This window comes from Pinus tabuliformis, chromosome 2_2 (genome assembly GCF_031772625.1).
Source record: "Pinus tabuliformis cultivar Carrire ecotype Pingquan chromosome 2_2, CPIR1, whole genome shotgun sequence".
NCBI classification, from domain to species: Eukaryota; Viridiplantae; Streptophyta; class Pinopsida; order Pinales; family Pinaceae; genus Pinus; species Pinus tabuliformis.
Genome location: NC_142300.1, coordinates 268,536,692 through 268,563,144, shown reverse-complemented (window position 1 = coordinate 268,563,144; position 26,453 = coordinate 268,536,692). Strand labels below are relative to the sequence as shown.

Below are 26,453 nucleotides of genomic sequence, written 5' to 3'. Positions count from 1 at the left end.
CTCAAAATAGAAACCTAATACTTTTGACAATGCCTTATGGCTAAAGGAAAAACTTTAATTGTAGGGGATGTGAGCCTAAAAATCTACACCAAATCCGCTAAAATTTTGATATGTTAGCCTAATATCTCCTCCTCCTAGCAAATCAGGTTTCATTGAATGTGGATTTGTCTAGAAAAAGCTATGGATGCGTGATCACCATTCCTAAAAGTGACAATCCAAGAATCTACTCGTTATAACACCACTTGGTATGACCCAAGTTATCTAAAACAGCCAGAGAAGAACTATGCCAAATATAGGTGAGAAGCACAGCTCCAACAATGATGAGTTGCACAACCCCAGAGAAATAAGAAAATAACTCTAAATAACCCATATAGATAGCAGTTTGAAAAAATCACAGCATTTGTGCGACTAATAATGTATACTAATTTATCAGTGATTAATTGGCCAACCTACATGATTTATGTATTAGGTTCAGCTCAAAACAGCATGTTCTTCTAACTCCACAGTAAACAATAAGATAAAATTATCTTTGTTGAAACAATTTCTTAAAACAAAGCATTTTGAGACCGGGATGAACACTTAGTCACATGACAAGTGGACACAGGTCATGGAGGACACATGGATACGAGCATCCAACACATGACTCGTCAACCCCAGAAATAGGATACATCACACAGAAGACATGTTTGGACTCTCAAAAAGGTGATGAGATTCCCATTGTAACCATTATGCATTTCAAGAAACTGGCCAATTATCTCAGGTTACAAAATAGGATCAACATATTATTCATAAGTAGCACAGATATTCACCTTCAAGAAGAGAGAATAAAAAGGGAATGAAAAGGCAATGGACAGCTGAGTGCCAAGACACTCAATGTTGTAATTCCAGAAACATGAATTCAACATGATACAAAGCAACTCTGTGCGTATATTATAACTGCAGAAACATCAGAACAACTTTGTTGGTAAGTAGTGTAGTTCCAAGATGTATTGAATGTAACTGGAGGAATCTTTCCAAACACTGCCAAGTATCTGGCCTTCATCAATAACCTTAGATGCCGTTTTCTCTAGTACCTCAAAGGTGTTGCTGAACTTCCCTTGGAACAAAGTGCGTATCCTGGTTGAACTAAATCACGGCTTTCTTATCAACAATTTGCTCGCAAAAATTCAGAAGCAGACAGTGAAGGTAATTTACTTTGTAAAAATTCAATCAGAGATTAATTACTTCTGTTTGATATAGATTCTCAAATTTTAGTCTTCGAATGAAATATTATATATCCCTAAAATGTTCTCATGTCACAGCCCCATTTCAGATATAAAGCTTTCGTATTCCAATTCCACAGATTTCTTCTCATGTCCAGAAGGAAAAAGGTTAGAAGGCCATGGAGTAGTACCCAAACCTCTCATTAATGAAGCTTGTGATCGTGACTGGAATATGCACTGCCCGATGGAACTGATGGAGGTGCATAGTATGTAGAAATCCTGGATTGGTTTGGAGAAAAATGGATCATGGCATCAGCTGAATGGGCATTTATTTTTGACATCACGGAATCATGGACATTGCCTAACACTGGTTGAGATCTAGGTGGCCCATGCATGCCACTAGATGATTCTGCTGAACAGAGTGGTATCTCATATAGATCATATGCACGATGTGAAGTAGCTGGCAGACTGTTGAAAGTACCTCCTTGCAAAGGATTGACTCTATGGTGTGGCATGCCAGAACCATTGTTATTAGAATAAAGGTTATAAGGAGATGATGATACAGGCCTAGTTGAAGGATTCCATGATATGTGTGCATAATCACCCTTGCTTATATCTGGTCCTATTCCAGCACTTCCCTTTTCTGTGTGTTCGAAACCTCCAGCTAACCATGACCAATAATTGTCTCTAAGACCCAGTGGTTGAGTAACCTGTCTTGCAATCCCAGACCCACTCTTTTCCAAAGAAACCTTATTTATCTCTGGTGCTCTTCCATCTTTCCCACTTTCTGGGTGTTGCAAGCCTCCAGTTAACCATGACATATAATTGTCTGTAAGACCCAGTGATTGAGTGGACTGCCATGGAAGCCCAGACCCACTCTTTTCAATAGATACCTTCCTTATCTCAGGTCCTACTCCAGTATTTACCTCTTCTGGGCGTTCCAAGCCTCCAGATAACCATGTCATATAATTGTCTGTAAGCCCCAGTGGCTGAGTGGACTGTCTTGGAATCCCAGACACACTCTTTTCCACAGACACTTCACTCTTTTCCACAAACACTTTCCCAGATACTATTCCAGGATTTACACTTTCTGGGTGTTCCAAGCCTCCAGCTAACCATGCCATATAACTGTCTGTAAAACCTATTGGTTGAGAGGACTGGATTGGAACCTCAGACCCCCTCTTTTCTGTCGATACCCTCATTACCTCAGGTCCTATTCGAGCATTTCCATTTTGTGGGTGTTCCAGTCCTCCAGTTTGATCTAAAGATGACATATAATTGCCTGTGGGACCCTGTGGTTGAATGGACTGTCTTGGAAACCCAGACCCACTCCTTCCCATTGATGCTGCCAATTTCCCTGTTCCAAGTTCAAAGCATAAATCATGGTCATTAGTAATATCCACTTGTGTGCCCTGTGATGATACCTTATCTAGACTTTTCTTCCTCACTGGACAACCGGCTAGCACATGACCTTCCTGCCCACAAAATCCACAAATATAAATTTTGGCAATGCCTCTAATTTTTGCCAATTCCAATAGTTGAGCCCGTTTGAGTTCATTGCTTCCTTCTTCTACAGGCACAAGCAATTTTTCAACCATAGTGCAAGCCTTCTCCAGAGCAGTCTCATCATCTGCCTCTACAAGAACATGCAAATCTTCATAATCTGATGGCTCTGGCTTTAGATCTTTCTTCCCTGGTCCTTCCTTTCTGGATCCTCTCCCTCTTAGTAATATCTTAGCCCCAGTTTCTTGCTCCATTCTTTTCAGGTTATTACCACGGGGCCCTATGATAAGCCCAATGAAGTTGTACCCAGGGTATTCCTTAACAGGTACGTAAATTTTTTTGTGTGGCTTTTTTTTGTCTGGCTTTTCTTTGTGTGGCTCAACAATGACAGTTTTCTTAGAATCTGCAGGTAGCTTTAAGGCAGGGTTTTTTGCATTCAAACTTGCAATTGTCATATCTCTTTCCCGTATGAGCTTTTCTCTGGCTCTAACCTCTCTTGTATTGATTCTCATCCCCAAATTATTATATATAGGATCTGGGGACGGAGATCTTTTCCCATTGCTTGACGCAACAATAACATTTCCAGTCCGAAGTCTCCAGTTGATCATGTAGAGCTTCAGATTTAGTTCCTGCACTTCAGGATCTAAACCACTTAACTCCTTCATAAAATCTGGAAGTTTGCTTTGCCCTAGCATTGACATTTTTGGTTCCTCTGTATCCCATCTTGATCTCTTCTTCTTACCACTTAACTCCATAACATCTGGGAGTTTTGTTTGCCCTAGCATTGAAATTTTAGGTTCTTCTGTAGCCCATCTTGATTTCTTCTTCTTACCACTACATTCACCTTCATTTGTTACTAGTCCCTCTTCGGGCATAGAATTCCATCTGCTGTGCCTTTTTTTACCAGAGCTTCCACCACTTTCATGCATCTGAGTTGCCTGTCCGTAATTTTGCCGGTTTGCTGCTTCATCAGAGGACAATAAAGAGCCTGCACTCTCTAAAGCTCCTTTTCCATTATTGACATTTTCTGGAACATTTTCTGCCTTTGATTTACTTGACGGTGTTTCCAACGCATGAGGTGAAGCTTGATTGAAGGATGGGCATTTGTTCTGCAGACTGGCAATGTCTTCACTCTCATCAGAATAACTGCTCTGTTGCTGCTTTTCTGAACCATCATCTGAATGGGAAGGACTTATTCCTCCGTCTTGGTCCATTTCGGTCATAGCTTTTGGAACTGTGGCGCTGCCTACTTCAGTCAAAGGCATCCAATGAATGAGGAAATCAAATTTTATCCAAAATGAGCAACCAGAAAATATAATAAAAGAAAGAAAGTATTAGATGCAAGCCACAATCACGTCTGATAAAAGATTGGGTGTGCACAGACATTTTCTAGTTTAGTGAAATAGCATTGGACTTGGCCTCAAAGGCACTAAAAAATATAGTGGCGAAAAAGAATTTTACCTGTTATAAAAAGCCAAACTTTCAATGACCCAACAATAGTGCAGTGGGAATCAAAAGGAGGAGTCAACAGAGATGGGAGGAAATGATCAATGCAAAACAATTACAAACATCCTCATATGTAGAACAGGATTAAGCAATATTAAAACTCCACCCTGTTTTGCACTTTGGGGTTGTTCACTAACCATGAATAAAACAAATTTAAAGGAAAAAATCATCCCTATTTGTCAAGCAGCCCACAAGATAAGCATTTCTTTTCAAAGAAGCTGGAAACCACCCTCAATAAAAGCCCAAAGGGTCATCAGAGAAGTTCACATAAATCAGGAGTTTGCTTGGGGTTACTTTGATGAGGGTAGGCAAGGAACCCCAGGTATCTGTGTTGCAGGAGCTCTCCTTTTTCTCAATTCTCATAATTATTCCGCTGGAAATTATGTGCTGGTGATGCTTCCAATGATAGAGCTGAATTTTATAGTCAATTGATGCTTTTAAAAGATTCAGTAGACAGAGGTTTGGAAAAACTCCAAGTCTTGGGAGATTCCAAAATAATCATAGATTAGGCCAACAGGAACTGTAGAATCCAAAATATAGCCTCATCTCCTATTATGAGCAGGGTCACAGAGGCAAGAAGTCAGTTTTCAGAAGACTCGTTTAGCCACATCTACAGAGAATTAAATTCCAAGGCTGATAAGCTGTCAAAAGATTATCATTTTTCTGATGTTTACAGAATCTCTTAAAGTTGTTTGTAACAGAAGATTGATCTTATTGAGCTGTAAACTGTTATCCTACTTGATCTTTTTTGCTTAGTGATGGTGGAAGACTGTAACCATGTTGATCAGGACTGTGTGTGGAGGCTTATGGCCCTCTTTTTGGCTGTAGCATTCAGGCTAAGTTTATGTATATTCTGATTATTTTCTTCTTTGGCAAACAAAAAAACAGGATTAGGCACTGATACGTCTCTCATGCAGCTGTACAAACCAGTGTTTTAAAAACCGGCCGGTCTGAACCGGTAACCGGTCAAACCGGCCGGTTAGCAAGCCCACCAGGTCAAACCGGCAGAAAAAACCCGGTTTGACCCACCATTTCGCGTAAAAATTGCCATAACTGGCCAGTTAGCTGCCACGGCTGCGGAGGACCCACGCAGCACTTTTTCCAATTTTTAGGCTAATTTGGAGGGAAAGTAAGGGTTCTTTCCCTCCAAAAACACCCTCTCATTTGTCTCACACGTCTCATTTGGAGTATTTGTGAGTTTGATTGGGAGCTGTTGAGTTTTTGCTGAAGTAATGGAACAGCAGAGAGTTTAAGCTAAGTAGTAGTCGTCATGCCTCCAAAAGCCAAGGATACTGCATGGGCTCATTGTGATATGATTGATGGCAAAATGATCTGCAAATATTGCCAAAAATCTATTAGGTATTAAGAGGTTCAAGCAACACTTGGCTGGGATAGGAGGCCATGTAAAGCCATGCAGAGCACCAAATGAAGTAATAGGGTAGAATACCTTCAGAAGTTTGAGACTCAAGTCATTGAACCAATAGAGAAGTTTGTGACTCAAGCAGTTGCAAAGTTTGGGAGTTGAGACTCAACCAACTAAGTTTGATCATGATGACCCATGAGAAGTTTCAAGTGATAAAGTTGATCACTATTAGCCCACTGGCCCCATAGTTTGTAAGCTTTGTTTTTGCACTCTAGAGGCCATTTAGAGCCTCATTGCTTATGTATTTTGTCAATGATATCATATATGTATTGCACTCGGTGTCATTTTGATATATTCACCTTTACATGGCATATAAATGAGCAAACTTTGCATATTTTGTCTCTATTGGCTTGGTATCATGGTTTTAAATCTTAAAAATAGTTTTTTCATTAAAAATTAATTATTTAATGTATTTTTTTAAAACCGGTTCGTTTAGACCTGACCAGTCTTGGTTCCAATTCAAAACCCGGTTCATTAGGTGGACTGGTCTGGTCACCGGTTCCAGTTTTTAAAACATTGGTACAAACACGTATTAACATTGATCAAAAAAGGGGTATGACTAACAAAAAGTTTACATGCATAATGTACCTCTGTTATGGACATAAGTTTCCAGGAATTTCTCTCGGAAAAGAAGAATAACTGCAAGCAGAACAATTGGATTAATCAATAAAATGCTTATCTTATGACACCCTGAAATATATTTCCAGTGAATTAGGTCAATTTAATTTTCATCGATCAATTAAAATTTTTAGCCAAATTATAGACACCTAATATTTTTGACAATTCTTGACAACAAGATAAAAACCTAAATTGTATGAAATACACACAAATTCTGCTAAAATTTTGATATGTTAGCCTGATATCTGCTCCTTCCAGCAAATCAGGTTACACTTAATTTAGATTTGTCTATAAAATATTTTGGATGTGTGAACAAACAAAGGATTTTGAGGCCCTGATTAACACCAGAGAGTTTTATGCCTATTTATCTGATCTCTGATGAAAGAAGTGCAAATCTTCCTTTTGGTTATCAACTTTTGTGATGACTGAATTAACCCGAGATTCCAAATTCATATATCTGAAATACATTATGTGCTCGTGTCAGCTACTGTTTCTTAATCGATCCATGTTAAGACAAAAGCATGGATGCATGTTGGGACTACTCGCAATGAATGAAAAAAATTCAGAAGTTTGAAAGTACATTACCTCTACAAATCTAGAATGCAAAAATATAATAGATCAATTGTAGAACAAAATAATCCCCTTGAATTTTCAGCAATTGTTGATAAAGCCAGGGCACTCTTTGTGAAAATTTAATAGACAATAAACACCCTGCAGACCCAAACATAAAATCTAAATAGAAAACTTATACACACCTAAAAATAATATCCAATCATTCCTGTGTAGGAAGTAGAAAAAATAATGAAAACATAAGCTATAGACAACACACACAAAGAGAGAAAATGAATAATCAGGAATCAGAAAAGTTAAAATTGACCCAGAACCAAATGCTAGGCCCACATCGGGAGTCAAAACTCCTTTATCAAGCAAAACAGTATCCATTACCAGAAGCTAATTCAGCTTAAGTTTGGACTCTCAAAAAGAAGGTGGTGAGATCCCTATTGTAACCACTATATTTTTTAAGAACTGCCCATTTCAGGTTACTAAACAAGATCAGTATATTACTCATAAGAAGCATGGATACTCACCTAAAAGGAGAGAAAATAAGAGGGAACAAAATGGCAATGGACAGCAAAGTGTGAAAAGAAAACAAGACTCTCAATGTTGTAATTCCAAAAATTCTATTTCAACACTGTCCAAAGCAACTTTGTAATGTACAGTAACTGCAGGAACATCAGAACAGTTTTGTTAGTGAGTTGTGCAGTTCCAGGATGAAATTGGAATAATCTTTTTACACCCTGCAAAGTGGGTGGCCTTCAACAACAACCTTAAGGCTTAAATGTCATTTTCTCCAGTCCCTCGGAGATCTTGTTAAGTTTCCAATAGTTCACAGATATGTACACTGGTTGAACTAAATCACAGCTTTTCTATCAATATTTTGCTCACAAAATTTATAAGTATCCAGTGAAGGCAATCTACCTCATACACAGATCTGAAAGTAATGACTTCTCTTTGATAGAGAAACTCAACTTCCTAGGAAGGGTAGATAGAGGAGGAGATGAAGGCAGATGATGAGGAGGCGGGGGGGGGGATGATGAGGAGGCAAAGAGGGAGAGGGAGGTGAACGAGGGAGGGGAGAGGGGGAAAGGAGAGGAGGTAAGGGAAAGGATGAGAGGAGGAACAGTGGGAGGTGGAGAAGAGAAGAGCAGGAGAGAGAAGAGGGGGTGGAGAGAGGTGGAAGGGTAGGAAGGGAGAGGGAGGATGATGAGGAGGCAAGGAGGGAGAGGGAGGTGAACGAGGGAGGGGAGAAGGGGAAATGAGAGGAGGTAAGGGAAAGGATGAGAGGAGGAACAGGGGGAGGTGGGGAAGAGAAGAGCAGGAGAGAGAAGAGGGGGTGGAGAGAGGTGGAAGGGTAGGAAGGGTAAAATGTGGAGGGAAAGAAGAGTTAGGAATACGAGTGAGAGGAGTCAGATGAGAGGAGGGGAGGAAGGTGAGGGGAATGCGAGTTTGTGTGGAAGCGGCAGGGACGCAGGGTAGGAGAGGAAGGGAAGGTGAAGGTGAAGGGTAGAACAAGGGCAGGGACGCAGGATAGGAGAGGAAGGGAAGGTGAAGGTGAAGGGTAGAACAAGGGGAGGGGTTAGGGATAGCATAAGAAAGAAGGGGAGGCAGAGTTGGGGTGCAGGTAGGATGAAAGGAGAAGAAAGGTAAAATAAGGAGGGAAGGGAGAGTTGGGAGGAGTGAAAGAAAAAGAGGGCAGTCAGATGGGGGCAGTGAAGGTAAGGGAAAATGAGGTGGGGGTGGTGGAGGTAAAGGAAATGTCAGTGAGAAGAAAAGGGGGATGAAGGGGAAGGTAATCAAGGAAGTAAAAGGGGGATATGATTCCACAAGATAGGGTGCAAAGGGGCTAGGCCATATTCTAATATTGTATTAAACCCATCTTGGAATTAGTAGGAAAAGGTGATTATGTGAGCTTCTTGGTGGAGCCACATGGTGCTTCGAGAGTATACATATGTTAACCATATCTTTTGGTTGTTAAGTCATTTTTTATCATTCTTGCTCCTTATTCATACTGATTCTTGTTTTGGCATGTAAAAAGAAAAGTTGGCTGAGAAAGAGTCTAAGCTTATTGATTGTATGAGATTGTTGGTTATAACAATGGTGGCAAAATGATGCCTACAAGCATGAGAATGATGGTAGTTGGGGAGAACTGTCCACAGTTGAGATTCCCTTGAGTTTCTAGATTTGAGATTTCCTAGCTCGTAGCACTAGCGCCTTGGATAAAAAGTGGAACAGCCTTGCACCAGAGCCTTGGAAAGAAGTGGAACAGCCTAAGGGGCTGAATTAAAGAGAAGGGGGTTCCTTAATTTGGGTTGTGCAGGCTGAGGGAGAAAGAGAGATAGTAAACTGGGATCGTTGAGGTTGAGAAAACTTTGAGAATTTGATAGTTGATTGATGTGTGAGACTTAAAGTCAGCGTAGCCTACCGTCCTTGTGGACTCATAGCCTCAGCTCAAGGGTGACCCACTACTGAGAGAGGTGGAGCAATGAGGTCTATGGTTTGGTGAATGTTCAACGGCTGCAGTGTGTCAGTGTAATTGTCTCTTAAAGATAAGCTCTATATTCATTGTACTATGATTTCATCTATGTTAATCACTTTTTAATGTTGTATTTTGCTTGAGTTTATGATTAATTCATTTTTATAGGGTTATGTGTGAGCCTATGACTATTAATATGGTTCTTGATAGTTGCATGCGCTTGCATCATGCTTCGTGTTTTTTTAATAATATTGGTATCAAAAGTTTCAAATTCAAACCAAGAACTTGAATTCTTGAGGGTACACATTGCATTGGGTAGGTTGTGTGTGTCTACAGTAGCACAGGCCAAGACAGAGAGTACCTTGGTAGGCAAAGACAATTTTGAAACTTTTGAAAAATTTTGGAGTTTTCGTAGATTGACATCAGTGACGATGTGGAGGGTGACAGCATCATTTACGTGGTGATGATGTGGACTGTCCACATTGGCAAGACCACAAAGGCATGTGCACAAGAGGTGGGCCACACTGATATCAATTCCACGACCACAAGGTAATGTACATGACCTTGGGGAAGTGGTAGTGCAAATGTTGCCATTGAACCTATAACCAATGAGAAGACACCATGTGGAGGAATGGCAATTTTCAATTTATGAGACCTTGGTGATTTATTACTCCCCTACTCCTCAAAGTCTCATGATGAATCATGACCATTGATCTCTACTCCATCTTTATTGTCCAATCAAGCACATGCTAAGTTTGAATTATTTAACCTAGGAACATCTAGGTGGCCCATAAAGGATTCCTGTCATAGATCTAGATCAAGGATGAGAAAGATGCATGCCAAGGGAAAAGGTATGGGATGGGACACCGCGCTAATAGTATGGGCTAATGAGATGGTGCCATGTGGTGGCTCGATACCAGTGGGGCATGCCAGGCGAAAAGGTGCGGGATAGGACACCCCACTAATAGTATGGGCTAATGAGATGATGCCATGTGGTAGCTCGGTACTAGTGGGGCCCCAAATGTAATAAATATAATATTGAAGAACAAAGGCAAGGAAAGAGAAGTAAGACGAGGGGTAAGAAGGATGATGAGGCAAGGCTAGGGTGGCAAAAAGAGGGGCGTGGCATAACCTTAGAGTGCCAAGGTTCCATATTAGCAACCACATTAATGGGATTGCCACATCAATAGATGCTACCCTATGTTTTATTAAAAGAAGGGGAAGAATTGTCTGGAGCCAAATTTTTATTTTGGATATAACATGAGCATATTAACTAAAAAACCAATAAAAATTTATGTGTATATCCATAGTGGAGAGAGCTACAGAAATGCCATTGAACTAGTGATTTTTGAAGAATAAGGTGCTACTCTTTAACAGAGCCCTTGCTGCTAATAAGGATTAAAATGCGTCACAAAAGCAAACATGAAAAAACCCAATGGAGTTTTTGGCTAGATTCCAAGGGGTTTGAAAGAGGCATCCAAAAACATGTGAAAATCCACTACTCCATGCAACTTTTGGGGAGCATTTTAGGATTTTCAGAGGAAAAGGGGCGCTAGACCACCAAACTAAAAATATTCATTTACTCAACATTTTACCTACTCATCAATCTAGACTAATTGCCCTTCATAGAGATTTTCCATTTTTGCTTAGTTTGGTAGATAGTTTCATTAAAAATTACAAAGTTTAGAGAAAAGTGCAAAAAGAACAAAATTGACAATTCAATATTGATATAAAATTTGACTGAAGCATCAAATTTTCAATCTAAAAGTTGTTGTGTACTCACAATCCTGAATATTACCAATGCATAATACAAAAGTTTTCTTAGCTCCTAAAATATGTTCTTCTGCAAATGAAAAAATATGGCCTTTGAACCAGATTGCGCCAGTGAGAAAAATGCACCAGTTGGATAAAAATGATAATTTTACAAAACCACAACTTTCAGCCCAAAGATCAAAGTGAAGCATAGGTATAGTCATTGGAAAGCTAATCCATTAGAGATTAATCCTAACGGCTTAGAACTTGTAAAAGTGTTACACGAATCTTCCTAAATTGAGAAGAAAAAGGCCCTATACCTCTAATTGACAAAACTTTATAGCATGCAATGATTGTTTGCACATTTTGTAGAATTAGGGTGTGTATGAAGAAGAAGTCGAGATCAAGATTGCCAATCAAAGATATGGAGGATTTACAAAGAGCCTACAACCATGAAAGAGAAGCTAAAGGCCTAAACATCAATTTAGGTGATGAGGAACCAAGATTTAATGGACTTAGAAGCAAGGTGGAACCAATAGAGCTGCTAGAAACTATGAGGAGCCTAAGGATGGAAGTGTAGAGCAACAGCACTAATAATGGAAGAATAATAAGAGCACGAGAGGAGCAAAATCAAATAAACACTCAATTGTTGCAAAGTCAACAACAACTGCAAAGTCAAAATCAACTGCAAAGTCAAATAAAGAATGGACCAAGTTAAAAACATGAGGAAGGAAGACCTCATGCAAGGAGGGGAAACTACGTAGGATCTAGGTACTCTAGAAGTGCTACTGGAGCTCAAAGATGATACGACTCACCTACTCATTCAACAAAGACCTTTTGTGCATTTGATGAGTCAAGGAGCAATCCAAAAGTGTCCCATGTTAGGCATCAACGAAGATATGAACCTGACACCCTGCCAGGTGAGCTTAGGAAACTTAAGCCAGCAACCTTTGATGGTAAAAACAAAAGGAAAGATGATGTTAACACTTGGTTGCTTTGGAACAAAAACATATTTTCAATTACATAGTTATTCGTCTAACCTAGAAGCCAGGATTGCCATATTATACCATTTGCAAGAAAAAGCCTCTATGTAGTGGGACCAACTGAATCAACTTAAGCACATTGACAAGAAAATGATTTCTTGGAAGCAGTTCAAGAAATATTTCCAGCAACAGTTTGTTTCAAAGCATTGCTATGACATATAGATAAAACTGAAACTTTGGTAGAGACTATTAGAAAATCCAAATACTTGTATGAGCAAGACGAAGGTAGAGAAACTTTTCAGAAGTCTTGGAAGGGTATGAAGGAAATATGAACAAAAAAAGAGAGGATTAAAACCTCATTTCAATATAAACATTCCAAATACATATCAGCAAAAGCAGCTAACTTAAAATGAATCCAAAATCAGACTCGTTGGGAAAAAGGGGAAGGCCACCAATCAAATGTTGGGGATGCTAAGTATAGCACATGTACAAATATTGCTCTTATAGAAAAGACAAATGAGGACTCTACACAACATTCAAGAGGCTACTATAGTGCAAGGCATTGGAACAAATATTCCAAGGACACGTAATGTCCCAGATTTTGAGTGCGGAAATTACTACGAAGTCTTACCCAATTTTGATGATATTAATAAAAGGGAGCAAACTTTATTTTATTTAAAAAAAGGTAAGGAAAATATTACTTTGGTGGCAAAATATTATTTTATTTGGAAAGGGCGGCAAATATTATTTAATCAAAATGGCAGCAAAAGTCACTTAGTGGAGAAAGTGGAGAATGGACCCCACCAATAAAATAATATTAAAAAAGGGGAGAATCTAGAAGTTTGGGAGGCTCAAATAGAAATTATAAAAAGAGGGAGGACTCATTTTGCTATTCATTCTATTCCATCATAACTTATTGTCATTGGAAGAGACTCAAACGAGTTTCTATCTGAGAGTTTCAAGCGGAATCCTCTCTCCCCAGCTTCGGTGGATTTCTTGCCACCCTAGTTAGATCTCTCCCTTCTTCGGCGGATGCTAAGTGCCACCCTATTTTGGTTGATTGTTTGTTTGTTCGTTTTCTAGAGTCCTAATCATAATTCGTTACAGGGAAGCCCCAGCATTGTGGTTACGATTTGATTGCAGGACTAGAGAAGCTACAAAGGCCGAGTTTCCCCAAGCAGTGAGCCATACTCTCTGTGGTATTAAAGAGGTCAAAGTTTCTTCCTCAACGAGTCAAGTTGCACTTAAGTGAATAGATTTCACCTTCTCTCTAGCTAAGTTCATCACTTCCTTGGAGTACGAACTGTTCTGGATTGTGGACTGAGCAGCAGACATAAGAAAGAACAAGTTTCTCTGGGTTGAGGAGGACTGAAAACAAGTTATTGCTGGCTGTGTATCTTCCCTTCAAGCTGGATGCTTTGTGCCTGGGATAGCGTATTTATTTCCCTTAAGTGGTGTCTCTAAGGGAGAAAATCGTGGGCATTCTCCTATCAGTCCTGGAGCAATGCATTAATGATCACATTATTCTTCTGAATGGGTCAAAATTCCACCAATAAACAACTGTACTTTCTGTTGGGGACGAGTATTGACAACCTGACTTGTTTCATTACCATAGCTAACCCTGTGCAAATCGTGTTTTGGGCATTCCTGTGGCAGAGAATTTATCCATGCAAATATATCAGGTTCTATCTTTCTGGTACACTGCATTTTTCTGTCAGATTTGAAGACTATTAATGAAGGGCTGTCATATATTTTCTGGGTCTGCAAGATAATGGTTTTGGGTGACAACGTACTAGCCAGTCTATCCTGTGATTATGTATGCCAATAATTTATTTTGTCTCTGAGTTCAATAGAAGATACAGTGCTTAGTTTGAAGTCTGGTTTCTATTTTTCTCCAGTGTATTGCATATGAACAGTAAAAATTAAACTCATTTCTACAGCAGTGTTTTCATGGAGTGTTTGATAAAATACTACACAGAAAAGACATACTAAACTCAGTACCATTTTAGCATTTCCTACTTGGAAATATTACAGGACATATGCAGTGCTAAAAAATCGATAGGCGGAACATCAATCCCATGTGATTGAGTTGAAGGTAATATTATAAGTTAGGTTGTTGCTATTTTAATTGATCAGGTGTAGACCATAGTTAAGTTGATCCTAAAATAGTGGATAAATTTCATTTGATGAAAAGCCAACATGAAAGATCATGGTTGATTAAGCTAGCCATTCAGACCAAAAGAAGGATCAATGAGATTGTGAGAGGGTATCCAATATATCTAAATGGAGTGAATAGAAATGTCGATCAAAATACCATAGCATTGGGGTGATATGATACCATTATTGGAATGGATTGGTTGAACAAGCATTATGCTATCTTAGATTGCCAGAACAAGACTTGTCTTGATGAAGAAGGAAAGTAAAGCTCTAATCAAGGTATTCCAAGATCCATTTCTACAAGGGAAATGTAGTTGAAGAGATTTTTCAAGAAAGGACGTCAATTGTATGCAGCGCATGTGGAAGAAACAAACAAGACTAAAGGGCCAAGTCTTGAGAATTAATTAATGTTGTAGAAGACTAAAGGGCCAAGTCCTCAAAGCTTGTTGATGCAAAAGGCTTGATCTCTTTTTCAGTTTCGAATATCTTCTCGTCTCGGCATTGTCGTCTTCGCTGATCCCAGTTGATATGATCTTCTAAGTGAAACAAAATTGTCGCACTGAGAAGGGATCAGACCATCCTAGATTAATCTTTTGTGGAGTACTCTGATCACTGGAATTTTGTAACGAATCGTCATCATAGGACTGGATTGAGGTTACATCAATATTCTTTGGAACATCAGTTTGTTGTTTTTGTTCTGAATGGTCCCGATACGTAGCATGGTTGAGTTGTCTACTCTCATGATTCGGATGTCAATAGGGAACTTTTTTGGTTTGACTTTCCCTTATTAAGTGTGTGGAAATTTTTTGATTTACTTCAGGTGACGATGTTGTTGAGTTGGTTACAGAACCTTCACTTGGGATGTTTATCATCTGAACTGCAACATCTAAGTGTGTCTTTTCTTCAACTGACTTGTCTTCTTCTTGAGTTGTCATATTCACTGGATCGATGTTCGTTTTTTCTTCAACTTGAATTTCTACATTTGAAGATTTCGACGCTTCCTTTTCAACAAGTTGTTGCCCCTTGTTTTCCAACAACTTCTTATCCTTCTTAAGCTTCTTAATTTGCGTTAGTAATTTTTCACTATGGTCTCTAAGTCGAGAAACTTCCTCATTCTTGTCAACGGTGATTTTGTCAACTTCCTTTTGCATATTTTGTATCGCTTTTTTACTTTCTTGAAGAATTACTTTTGAGATTTCTTGTATGCCTTCTGGCATCATTGAAACTGACTTCAAGGTAACATCTTGTAGTGTTATTTTTTTCTTTTTGAGGGAAAATGTCAAAAACATCTTTTTTGTATTTAGAATAAAGGACCCTAGAATTTCCATCCAGGGTGAGCCCAAAACAATGTCACTATCGTCAAAAATTAGGTTTTCACAGTGAATTGTGAGGTAAAAGTATAATCTCCAATACTTAGGTGTAGATTGTTTCTGTCGTATTGTTTGTCACGTGTGTCAACAAAATTTGTTCCAACTATATTTGATTCAGGAATCACTAATTGGTTAGCACATTTAGGACTAACATAATTACTTCTTTCAGTAGGACTGATAGAGATTATGATATCTCTTCTTGCAAGTGATCCTTTGATTTTAAATAGTGTATCAACACACTTACTAAAAGTTTTAGGAAATCTTCCCTCTTTCATTTCCGACTTCGACTCAATTTCTTTCTCGTCAGCAATTATCTTCGTTTTTTCTTTTGTCAAGATGAACTTAAGTGCCTTGTATCTTTTATTAAATAATCCCTTTACTTTTGAAGTTTGATATCCTTATTTTTAAATAATTTTACTATTCTTTTTATACCCCTTTGAACTATATTATTCCTTCACACTTCAAACCTTAGTATAAAATTGTTTACTAATGTTCCCTTTTAAGAAAAATCTTTCTACCTTATAACTTCACACTTAAAAATCACCTTCTTTTTTCCTCTATAATAATACCTTCTTCCTTCCTTTTATTTTTTCAAATAAACACCCTTTTTTTAATATATATATATATATATATATATTTTTTTTATTTTTTATTTTTCTAAGTTAAGACTAATCTAAGTACCCACGGGGGATTTGAACCAGTGACCTATCGCAAGGAGTGCCTTAACAAGACACCCATTCACCGTCAATCCAAAGCCCCGTGGGCTTATATATATATATATATATATATATATATATATATATATATTATTACACTCTCCTCTTTTAATTTTTTAATGCTTTTAATATAATAGATTTTTATTAAAACTTTAATCTTATAAGTTATATGTAATATTATTTTCTTTTATCTTGGCTCTTTATATTCTTTGGCCCTTTACTATAAATAAAATCTTTGAATAACCTTTCACTTTATAATATTGACGTCAATTAAATTCACTTTTTAATAACTCACCTTTTTTTCATGAACATAAAATAGATTTTTATATTCTTTACAAACCTTGATTTGTTACCAAGGGTCGTGATGCTCCCAATGATGACATTTGATGAGTAAGAAAACGCGCAGAATGGTTGGCAGGAAAAAACTTGAAGGCCGATGACAATGGTATACACAGTGAACAGGGTGCAGGGAACAAGGTCACGTCGAGCGACTATGGTGATAGGGGAAATGACGGCACAGAAAATAACTAAGAGGATTGTCGGGAGTTGGATGAGAGGTCTATCGGATTCGTAGACAGGGGAGTGGCGATGATAATGGAAAACCTAGCCACGATGTTGGGTATGTTATGACAGATGCTAAACAAGGCGGCTATGTGGAGACAATAGGACGTTGTTGCAGGGTCAGGTCGTGATCTGTCAAGAAATATGTGTAAGGAATGTGTTCTAGTGGGGATCATCAGGTTGCGTACACAAGTCGATTTTAATTTTTGTTTGTTTCTATATTTTCTTGTAATAATTTTTGTGTTATTTATTTATTTATTATTTTTATTTTTATTTTGCTTCTATTCTTTTTTCACTGTTTTTTTATTTTTTTTTATAATTTTTATTATTTTTTTTTAATATTCTTTTAAATGGCCAAGGGCCAACTAGTGAATTGGAGACCCTCCAAAAGTTTGTAGCGAAACACTTCAACAACAACGAAGTTGACGAATTTCGATGGCCAAGGACCTGGATCAGAGAACGAGCTCTGTGCATCAATGAAGCAGCCAAGGGATCGAACTGCTCCGATACCAAATGAAGCAAACAAAGTTCCTTCTTCAGATTAATTACTCCAGAAAACTTGGAATATAAAGATATCCATGAGGATACCAATATTATATATTAAATGTATGAATGAGAATGATGTTACAATGAGAGTGAGAGGCCTACTTATATACTAGGTAGGCGCCTCTTCATAGAGAGTCATGTCTCATTTAGACATGCCCCTTCAACCTAATTACTAATTAACTAATCATTATTACAATTATCCTCATTTATTTACATTTATATTATTTATATATATTTTATATAACAATGTCAGAGCCTATGAACCTACAGTGAACTTTTCATCAGCTGATAGAAGGGACCAGCAAGCAAACATCTCCCATTTCAATGAACAACAAGCCTAAAACCTTAGTCAGAAACCCAAAAAATTATTGGTTGAGGAAGGAAGGTTGCCTAGTAACAAATCTAATCATTTTATTTGGTTGTGAGGGTCATGGCGACTGGTTTGAGGGTGTAGGACAGATTGAGTGGCGCTGATAAGTTTGGCCCCTCGAAGGAGAAAATGATGTTATTGCTTCAAGAAGTTGAAGTGTGGGACATAGTGGAGAGTCCTGTGCAACCTTCTACTGATGCAGCTTAGTTGGTGGAATTCAACAAGAAGAATCTATGAAGGCAAGGAGAACCATTCTTGATGCCATCAAGGACCACCTATTCCCTCATGTGACAGGAATGAAGGTTGCCTACAAGATGTGAGATTCCCTCACATTACACCAAAGCTCGAATGAGAACGGGAAGATGGCGTTGAGACAAATGCTAAGAAACACCAAGACGACCAAGACTGACAATGTGACCTCATACCTCACCAAGATCACACATGTCAGAGATGAGTTGGTTGTCGTGGGAGAGGTTATCCCTGAGGACCAATTGGTCAAGATCGCATAAGATCATTTCACCGAGCAATGGGATGGATTCATATATGGCATTGTGGCCAGGGAGCATTTTCCAGACTAGAGGAGGATGTGGGATGACTTCATCCAGGAGCACTACCAAAAGTGGCAGCGAACGTGGTGGGGGAGGTGAGAAGGAGAATGTTGCCTTGCAACAAAGGGCAAGAAGGCGGCCAAGAAGGGGTCTTCTAGTAGAGCCAAGCAGAAGAAGGGGAAGCAGAAGGCAAAGAAGAAGGACATTAGAAAAGTGAAAAGTTTGGCTTGTGGGAGGTTGGGTCACTATGTTGTTCAGTCTCCCAACCAAAAGGGCAAGAAGAAGGGAGTTGTAGCTACAACAGAGGTGGATAAGTTCACTTCCAGATTTGACACAGAGTTTGCCTTAGTGGTGAGTCTTGCCACTCATGTCACGTCTTCCGCTATCTGGTTTGTAGACAGTGGAGCATCCTAAAATATGACTGAAGTGAGAGAGCACTTCACGAGTCTAATAAAGGATGATATTGACTTGGAGGTTGTGCTTGGAGATAACTCCAAGGTCAGTGAAGCAAGAGTGGGAAAATATCATTTTAGAGGGAGTCATTACCTCCTCTGAAAGTGACGAATGTTCTTTAGGTTCCAAGGCTGAAGAAGAACTTGATTTCAATCTCTAGTATTAAGGATAGAGTGTATGTAATCTTGTTCTGAGGAGGGCAGGTGCTCATATATCCCGAGGGATCTAGTGTCGAGTCAGCTAGAGTGATTGGCGTCTGCAGTGAGAGGCTATACAAGTTTATGTTTCGACCCACTAGAACCTCGGTGGCGCAAACAAGCGGCAGTGAGTTATGCAAAATATGGCACAAGAGGATGGCCCACTTGCACCATGGAGCATTCAGGATGTTGAGGAAGATGGTTACAGGTTTACACAAGTTCAGCACACCAAGACACCTTTCCCAAGCAATGACAGTAGGGTGGCAGGTATCCTATACTTGGTACACTCTGATGTTTGTGGTCCTATGTTTCATGTATCATTGAGAAGATGCGAGTACTATGTGACCTTCATTGATGACCATTCAAGGAAGACTTAGATTTTCTTTCTAAAGACCAAGAATGAAATAATAAATAAACTCCAAATTGCATTAATAGAAAGAGAATGTAAAACACATAAACAACATTATAGTATAAATAGTCTAGGTAAGGGAAAACATGATGATTCATTTCTTATATATTCATATTCAATATAATAAAATGGTATAAATAAATGGGCAAATGCGAAGAAACAAGGCCATAAGAAAACCACTAATCGTGAGTTTGGTACCATCTAAACTGCTATCGTGTTTTCTAACTATGACAATGAACTACACAATGTTTTATCATGGAATGCATGACAATGCCAACAGGCAAGGTTGCTCAAATAGGTACTAGCATGACCAAATTTTCTCTACCATGTTCATGTTATCACATAGGACTATGCGACTTGAGTAATAGCATGTCTTGCAACACAAAGTTGTCTCCCACTTTGCAATAACCCAAGGAGTTGTTCATTGTAAAGCATGGCCAACTTCAATTTATCCATGCAATGCACACTTCTAAAATAATGGCCAATTATGTGGAACAATACATAAGCAAATGGATGTTGAACTCTTAGACGTGACTCTAAAAATTTTTAGAATTAGTCAGCCTATTTACTCCTTCTGGATCACAACTATGGCACATAAGTGATCCAAATTTAGTTGAGAACAAAATGAAAGACATATAATATCACAAAGAGAAGACAAGATATAACAAGATTATTTCTAGTTGACTAGTTTCTCTCGAGTCAAAATCAACTAAGACATTATGTGTACCTTATTTGCTTCGAGATTGGTTCAATGTGCCATTGGTTGGATGACATAACTTTTACATTAATCTTCATTCTCAGGTCTTCTAGAAAATATCCTATGCTAATCGACGAGAATTCTACTTGTTTATCGATCTTCCTTTTATTGAGTCAAACATTCCTTTAGTCATTCCCACACAACCCTATCAACTTCTTGCCTTAGCTAGTCGAATCTCATGGATCTATTGTGTTTGTGTCCAACATATTTAATCTACTTACAAACCTTTATTCTTTATTAAGGCAAGCTATGTTTGTAGCTATGTTGCGTGAAACTACTAGGAACCCGGCATTTCGAGCCGCACCCGTACCTGAAACTCAACCGAAACTCGACCATCATGTAATCACCTATGAGAGTTAATATAGACTTGGTTTTCCTTCTAAATTGTCCTCTATATGTCTTATTTCCCTTTTTTCACGCAGTTGACGATTTTTCGAATTATGCATCCCCAATGCGAAGATTTTGATCCCCAAAATCTAACAATGAGAGATGAGGAAACAGTTCGGTGATTTTTTTCTCTCGTGCCATTTTTCTCCCTTTGGTGTTGATCCTTTGAATCCAATCTTCCATAATTCAATTTTCCCTCTTCAAGTATCCAAGATGTTCTTCTTAAACACTACATCTTCATCCACTTCTTACAATGTTGTTGGTGCCACACCTTCGATTATAGGAAGCACTTGTCCCTGTTCTTCCTCATCTAACATGGATGGTTAAAACAAGCATAAATTCTCTACACTTTTCACCGAATATATATCGGTGAAAAGTGTAGAGAATTTATGCTTGTTTTAACCATCCATGTTAGATGAGGAAGAACAGGGACAATATATATATATATATATTGAATGCATTATCACTAACAAGTTGAACAATTCAAATGGCTCATACCTCAAAGGATTTAACATTTTTGCTTCCCTTCATTAATAAAATAAAGTTGAAACTTGTCCACATCTTGCAATTCTTATTCATATTTGTTTCAGAAACATAGATAACATCCAAAAGGTGGAAAATATCCATAGCAAGCTTCAAAAGCAGATTTTTAGGTGGAACCATCTTATAAGAGTTTGAATATAGACCAATTGTTCATCACAATTCTTTAATGTTTCTTATGGTAGCCTCTCTACAATTGCACCAAAGTCCTATTGACAACTTTGGTTTGTCCATTAGTTTACAAATGTAACACAATTGATTTCAATTTAGAATCCATTCTTTCCCGTAAGGTTGTCCACAACTTATCCAAACATACTGCATCTTAATCGGACACAATTGAAAGAGACAATCTAAAAAGTAATCAATACATTTGAGAATAACAATCTGGTTTATTCATGGCCCTTAATGTTCTTCGTGCAAAAGGCATGAGCACAAACCTCTTGCTAAAACGGTTCACAACCTCATATAAGTAAACATGGCCTCACCCAAACATTGGTAATTCTCATAAGTAATCCACAGAACTTTCATGTGATCCATTGGGAACTATTGTTGGCATGTTTAGCCCAACCTTCATATTGCTTCGTTTATTGGTGCTACAAAGAACATAACCTTGTATATGCTCAGAAACCTACTCTTGCATCTTAGGCCAATATGCATACTTTTATAGATTCAACATGGTCTTTCCAACTCCAAAATGTCCAGCAACTCTAAAAGTATGAGCTTCTCTTATCAAAAAAATTCTTCTCTCCTGTGATATGCACAACTTATTGATTTTGTAAATTAACCCTTTTTCTAGATGATATTCTTCTTATGAATCAACCACTACCATCTACACCAATTATTGAAAATAATTCCAAATCAATGTCACTCACATACTCTTCTCCCCTAACTTTATTGTTACAAGTTTCAAGCTACATTATCATCCTTACAACTACAATTTTATGTTTGGGCACCTTCACATGTGACCTGCAACTTTGTTTGTGATAGCATTCCTTCATTTGACTACTAGTTGGAATTGTTTCAAAATCCCATCCATTTATAGTATCTAGCTTGTTGCAACATAGTTATAAACTCTAGAAATACCAAAGTGCTTGATAGTTAGTGTGAATCAAGGTCTCCTTTCTTAAGAAATGGTGCTTGTAATGAACCTTGGTGGATAAAGATATAAACCCTGATAAATATATAAACCCTTGGCTTCAAAGATAATAAAAAGCAATCACATGAGAATGGACACGAGAATATGGAAAAAGCCCTTAACATAGGGTGACATTGTCAACTACTCCATACAAAAGCCATGCTTGCTAGAATACAATACACAACATCCACATATCTTAATACAATGATATTCATGTGTATACATACCTTTAATGAGTATACCTTGAGGCCTATGTCAACTACCCCTTACTATTATATTATTTCTTCTAAATACCTAGTGGGTCTATTAGACAATTATGGCCACATTACATTAATTGCCCCCTTGGCTACCTCCCTGGGTACCTTATACTCCCTATGTACATTACATTCCATCCCTCTTCGCATGTTCCATCCTCGAAACATGATTAGACACCATATAATGTGATATTCTAAGCAATATAGTCAATTGGTACTAAGCATGAGCATCCATCTATCCCAGTGAAATGTGGATATAGGCTCTAACTACTTCCTTACTACCTTGATTTTGGTTTTCACTTTGGTCCATGTTGTCAATGCGCTACCTCTAATATCTCAATGTGTTGCTTTTAGTACTTCATGTGCCTCTTTACGACATGCCTTTTTGGTTCCATCTTGGTACATGGTAAGTTTGTTAATGTTCACAATCTCATCGTGGTGCTAGTGGCAATATGCAACAAATTTAGCTATTAGGTCTTTGCTATTTGACTCTTCAACATGTGGTTATTTTGAAGAATGCAATTTTGTACATTATTTTTCATCTTTATGCCCTAGTTGGGGATTTCCTTCTTGTGTTGATGTAGGTCCCACTTTTAATTCAACCTCAAACTTATGTCAATAGGTATTGCAATTTGTTTCCTTGTAAGGACTTCTTCATGTGTGCTTTGGGCCCATCTTGTTTAATACGAGAGACATCCCGCAACGTGCCTTTATTTTTCTTACACCAAAACTTCATAAACCTCTTTTGCACATTAATATTCATTGTACTAATTGATTCCATCAAAAGATATCTAAGGACAATATCCAGATCATCCACATATATAGTATAGAATTTGAATGTGCAGTAAAGCGTCCAGATTTCCCCCTCGGCTCTCCCCCTGAGCACTACTCTATTTTTTCTTCCTTCGCATGAGAGTGTTATGAATGATAGACCTAGTGTACCATGATCTAGTCCCTCGCTCTTGTATGCACCCACCTGCACTTAGAGTCAAAGATTTTCCATGTGCTACTCTAATATCTCCATGCATTGCTTTTAGTCCTCCATGTGCCTCTTTACCACATGACTTTTTGGTTCCATATTCGTGCACGACAAGCTTGTTAATGTTCACAATCTCAACTTGATGAACTTGGTCTCTCATGGTGGTGCTAGTGGCAATATGCAACAAATTTAGCTATTAGGTCTTTGCTATTTGACTCTTCAACATGTGGCTCTTTTGAAGAATGCAATTTTGTATATTTATTTTCATCTTTATGCCCTTGTCGAAGCTTTTCTTCTTGTGTTGATGTAGGTCCTACATCTAATTCAACCTCAAACTTATGTCAATAGGTATTGCAATTTGTTTCATTGTAAGCAATTCTTCAAGTCAATAGGACTTGTTGGGGCTAATTTGTTTCCTTGTAGGGACTTCTTCATGTCAATAGGACTTGTTGGGGCTTTTCTTCTTGTGTTAATGTAGGTTCTACTTCTAAACTTATGTCGATAGGTATTGCAAATTGTTTCCTTGTAAGGACTTCTTCATGTGGTACCTTTGGCCCATCATGTTTAATAAGAGAGATATCCCGCAACGAGCTTTTATTTTTCTTCTATCAAAGCTTCATAAACCTCTTTTGCACATTAATATTAATTGTACCAATTGATTCCATCAAAAGATATCTAAGGATAATCCAAATCACTCATAGAATCTGAATGTGCAGTAAAGCGTCCCAAATCTCCCCTATTGGAAAATGCAACATGTCAGCTTATTAATCCTGCTTTTCCTTAACTTTAATACTTGCTTGTGAACTTTTATTATTCTTCTTGTGTTTCTTTATTAGATCCTTGTCATCAAACAAATATCAAAAGCAAAATAGTAAAGACAGTGGACACAAATATTAGGCTCCAAGCCATGGCAAAACCCCTCCAAGGGGAAAACCCAAAAAACTCTTCTCTTTTTATAGAATTTGCTTCAAATGAGACAGTAAAGACCCAAACCCTAGACCAAGTCCTCCTCCAAGTACCAAGTCAGCCCTTCCAAGACAATCAGATCACCACAGCTCAATCCTGTATCAACCAGCTTCTAGCTACAACTTTGACCACAGCTTCGACCCTGCAACTTCAACCGAGTATCTGCTACAAAAAACCTAATCCAACTTCTTCAAGAGATCCTTCTTTGAATAAGATAGATCCTCACAGGGTCGATGAGGTCAAGACAAAATATTCCTTCTCCCAGAAACTTGATACTGCAACTCGGACCTACAATTTCGGCCTCCTTTTTAGTTGCAGAAACCCTAGAATTTCACACGTGTAAGAGAGATAGAGCCCAAAACCAAGTTTTTCCTTGACTTGTACTTTGGAGGTTTCCAGGAACTTCTAAACTCAAAATAAATTCTTTTACAAGATATATTTTGCCTGGAAGGGTCTTATAAACATGATGTTGACGCTCTTGACTCGTGAAAATATTATCCTATGACCTAATAAACCCTAGAAGCATGAAGAACATGCTTTTACCTAGAAGACCATCAATAAAGAGCATGAAACCCATGTTTTAAAATAATAACTTTCTTTCTACTTTTGTTTGTTACATAAGCTATACATATTGAAATGAGTACAACAACAATTATGAAGACCGAAGCTAGTTACATTTCCAACATCCCCTCCCCTCTCCTCCCAGGCACAACCTTATTTTTCTTCCTTCACAATCGAGTGTTAGGAAAGATAGACCTAGTTTACCATGACCAAGTCTTTGGCTCCTATATGCACTCAAAGTCGAAGATTTTCCATGTGCTACTCTAATATCTCCATGCATTGCTTTTAGTCTTCCATGTGCCTCTATACTACATGCCTTTTTGGTTCCATGTTGGTGCACGATAAGTTTGTTAATGTTCACAATCTCACCTTCATGAACTTGGTCTCTCATGGTGGTGTTGGTAGCAATATGCGATGAATTTAGCTATTAGGTCTTTGTTATTTGACTCTTCAACAGGTGGTTCTTTTTAAGAATGCAATTTTGTATATTCTTTTTCATCTTTATGCCCTTGTTATGCCCTTGTTAGGGCTTTTCTTCTTGTGTTTATGTAGGTCCTACTTCTAATTCAACATCAAACTTATGTCAATAGGTATTCCAAATTGTTTCCTTGTAAGGACTTCTTCATGTGGTGCTTTGAGTGCATCTTGTTTAATAAGAGAGACATCCGGCAGCATGCTTTTATTTTTCTTATACCAAAGCTTCATAAACCTCTTTTGCACATAAAAATCTACCGTACCAATTGATTCCATCAAGAGATATCTAACCATAATATCGAGATCATCCATATATATAGCATAGAATCTAAATGTGCGATAAAGTCTTCAAATCTTCCCCCTGCTCTCCCCCAAGGCACTACTCGATTTTTTCTTCCTTTGCAATCGAGTGTTAGGAAAGATAGACCTAGTGTACAATGACCTAGTCCCCGGCTCATGTATGCACCCGCCTGCACTCAAAGTCGAAGATTTTCCACGTGTTAGCATATAGACATTATGTTTTTACTTTTAATATGTTTTCTCTCATATTTCCCCCCACCCTATCTCTTGTTCTATATATAACAGACCCTTTGGTACTCCAGCTTGTATCAACATCATTATACTCAGCAATCCCATTAATCTGCATTTGTTATCATTTGTTGTACATTAATATAATTATCACCCTCAGCTAGTGTGCTTTGAATATGATTTGTGGGAACTTGCAATCTTTTAGCCAAGCCAACATTGATGAAATTATGCCTAGGACTAGGGCTAATAGAATACATCCATGAACCATGAATCTGAACCTGAACACATCCATAACCTTCTCCTATTGAATACATCCATGAACCTGTAATAAAGAGTTGTTACATTAAAATAAACCCTTATGTCTCTCTTGAGCCCTCTTCTCAACATGAGACTACAAGTCTATCTAAAAGTAATTAATCATATGCCTCATTTAAAAGTGCCAACACATCATTTGGAAGTGCATCCCACCATATACTAGCATCATCATGTAAACATTGATATAAAGAGATCCTCCATGTGATTAG

General features: G+C 38.1%; 1 protein-coding gene across 1 annotated transcript in view; it reads right to left on the bottom strand.

The window, feature by feature from the left end:
* Positions 1 to 506: 506 nt before the first annotated feature.
* Positions 507 to 26,453, bottom strand: part of LOC149192340 (uncharacterized) — a 48,874-nt gene continuing 22,927 nt past the window's right edge. Inside the window, 3 exon segments of the mRNA XM_089404552.1 lie at positions 507 to 1,429; positions 1,432 to 3,954; positions 6,223 to 6,273. Of these exon segments, the coding sequence (XP_089260678.1) occupies positions 1,296 to 1,429; positions 1,432 to 3,954; positions 6,223 to 6,273 (2,708 nt within the window). The 3' untranslated portion in view covers positions 507 to 1,295.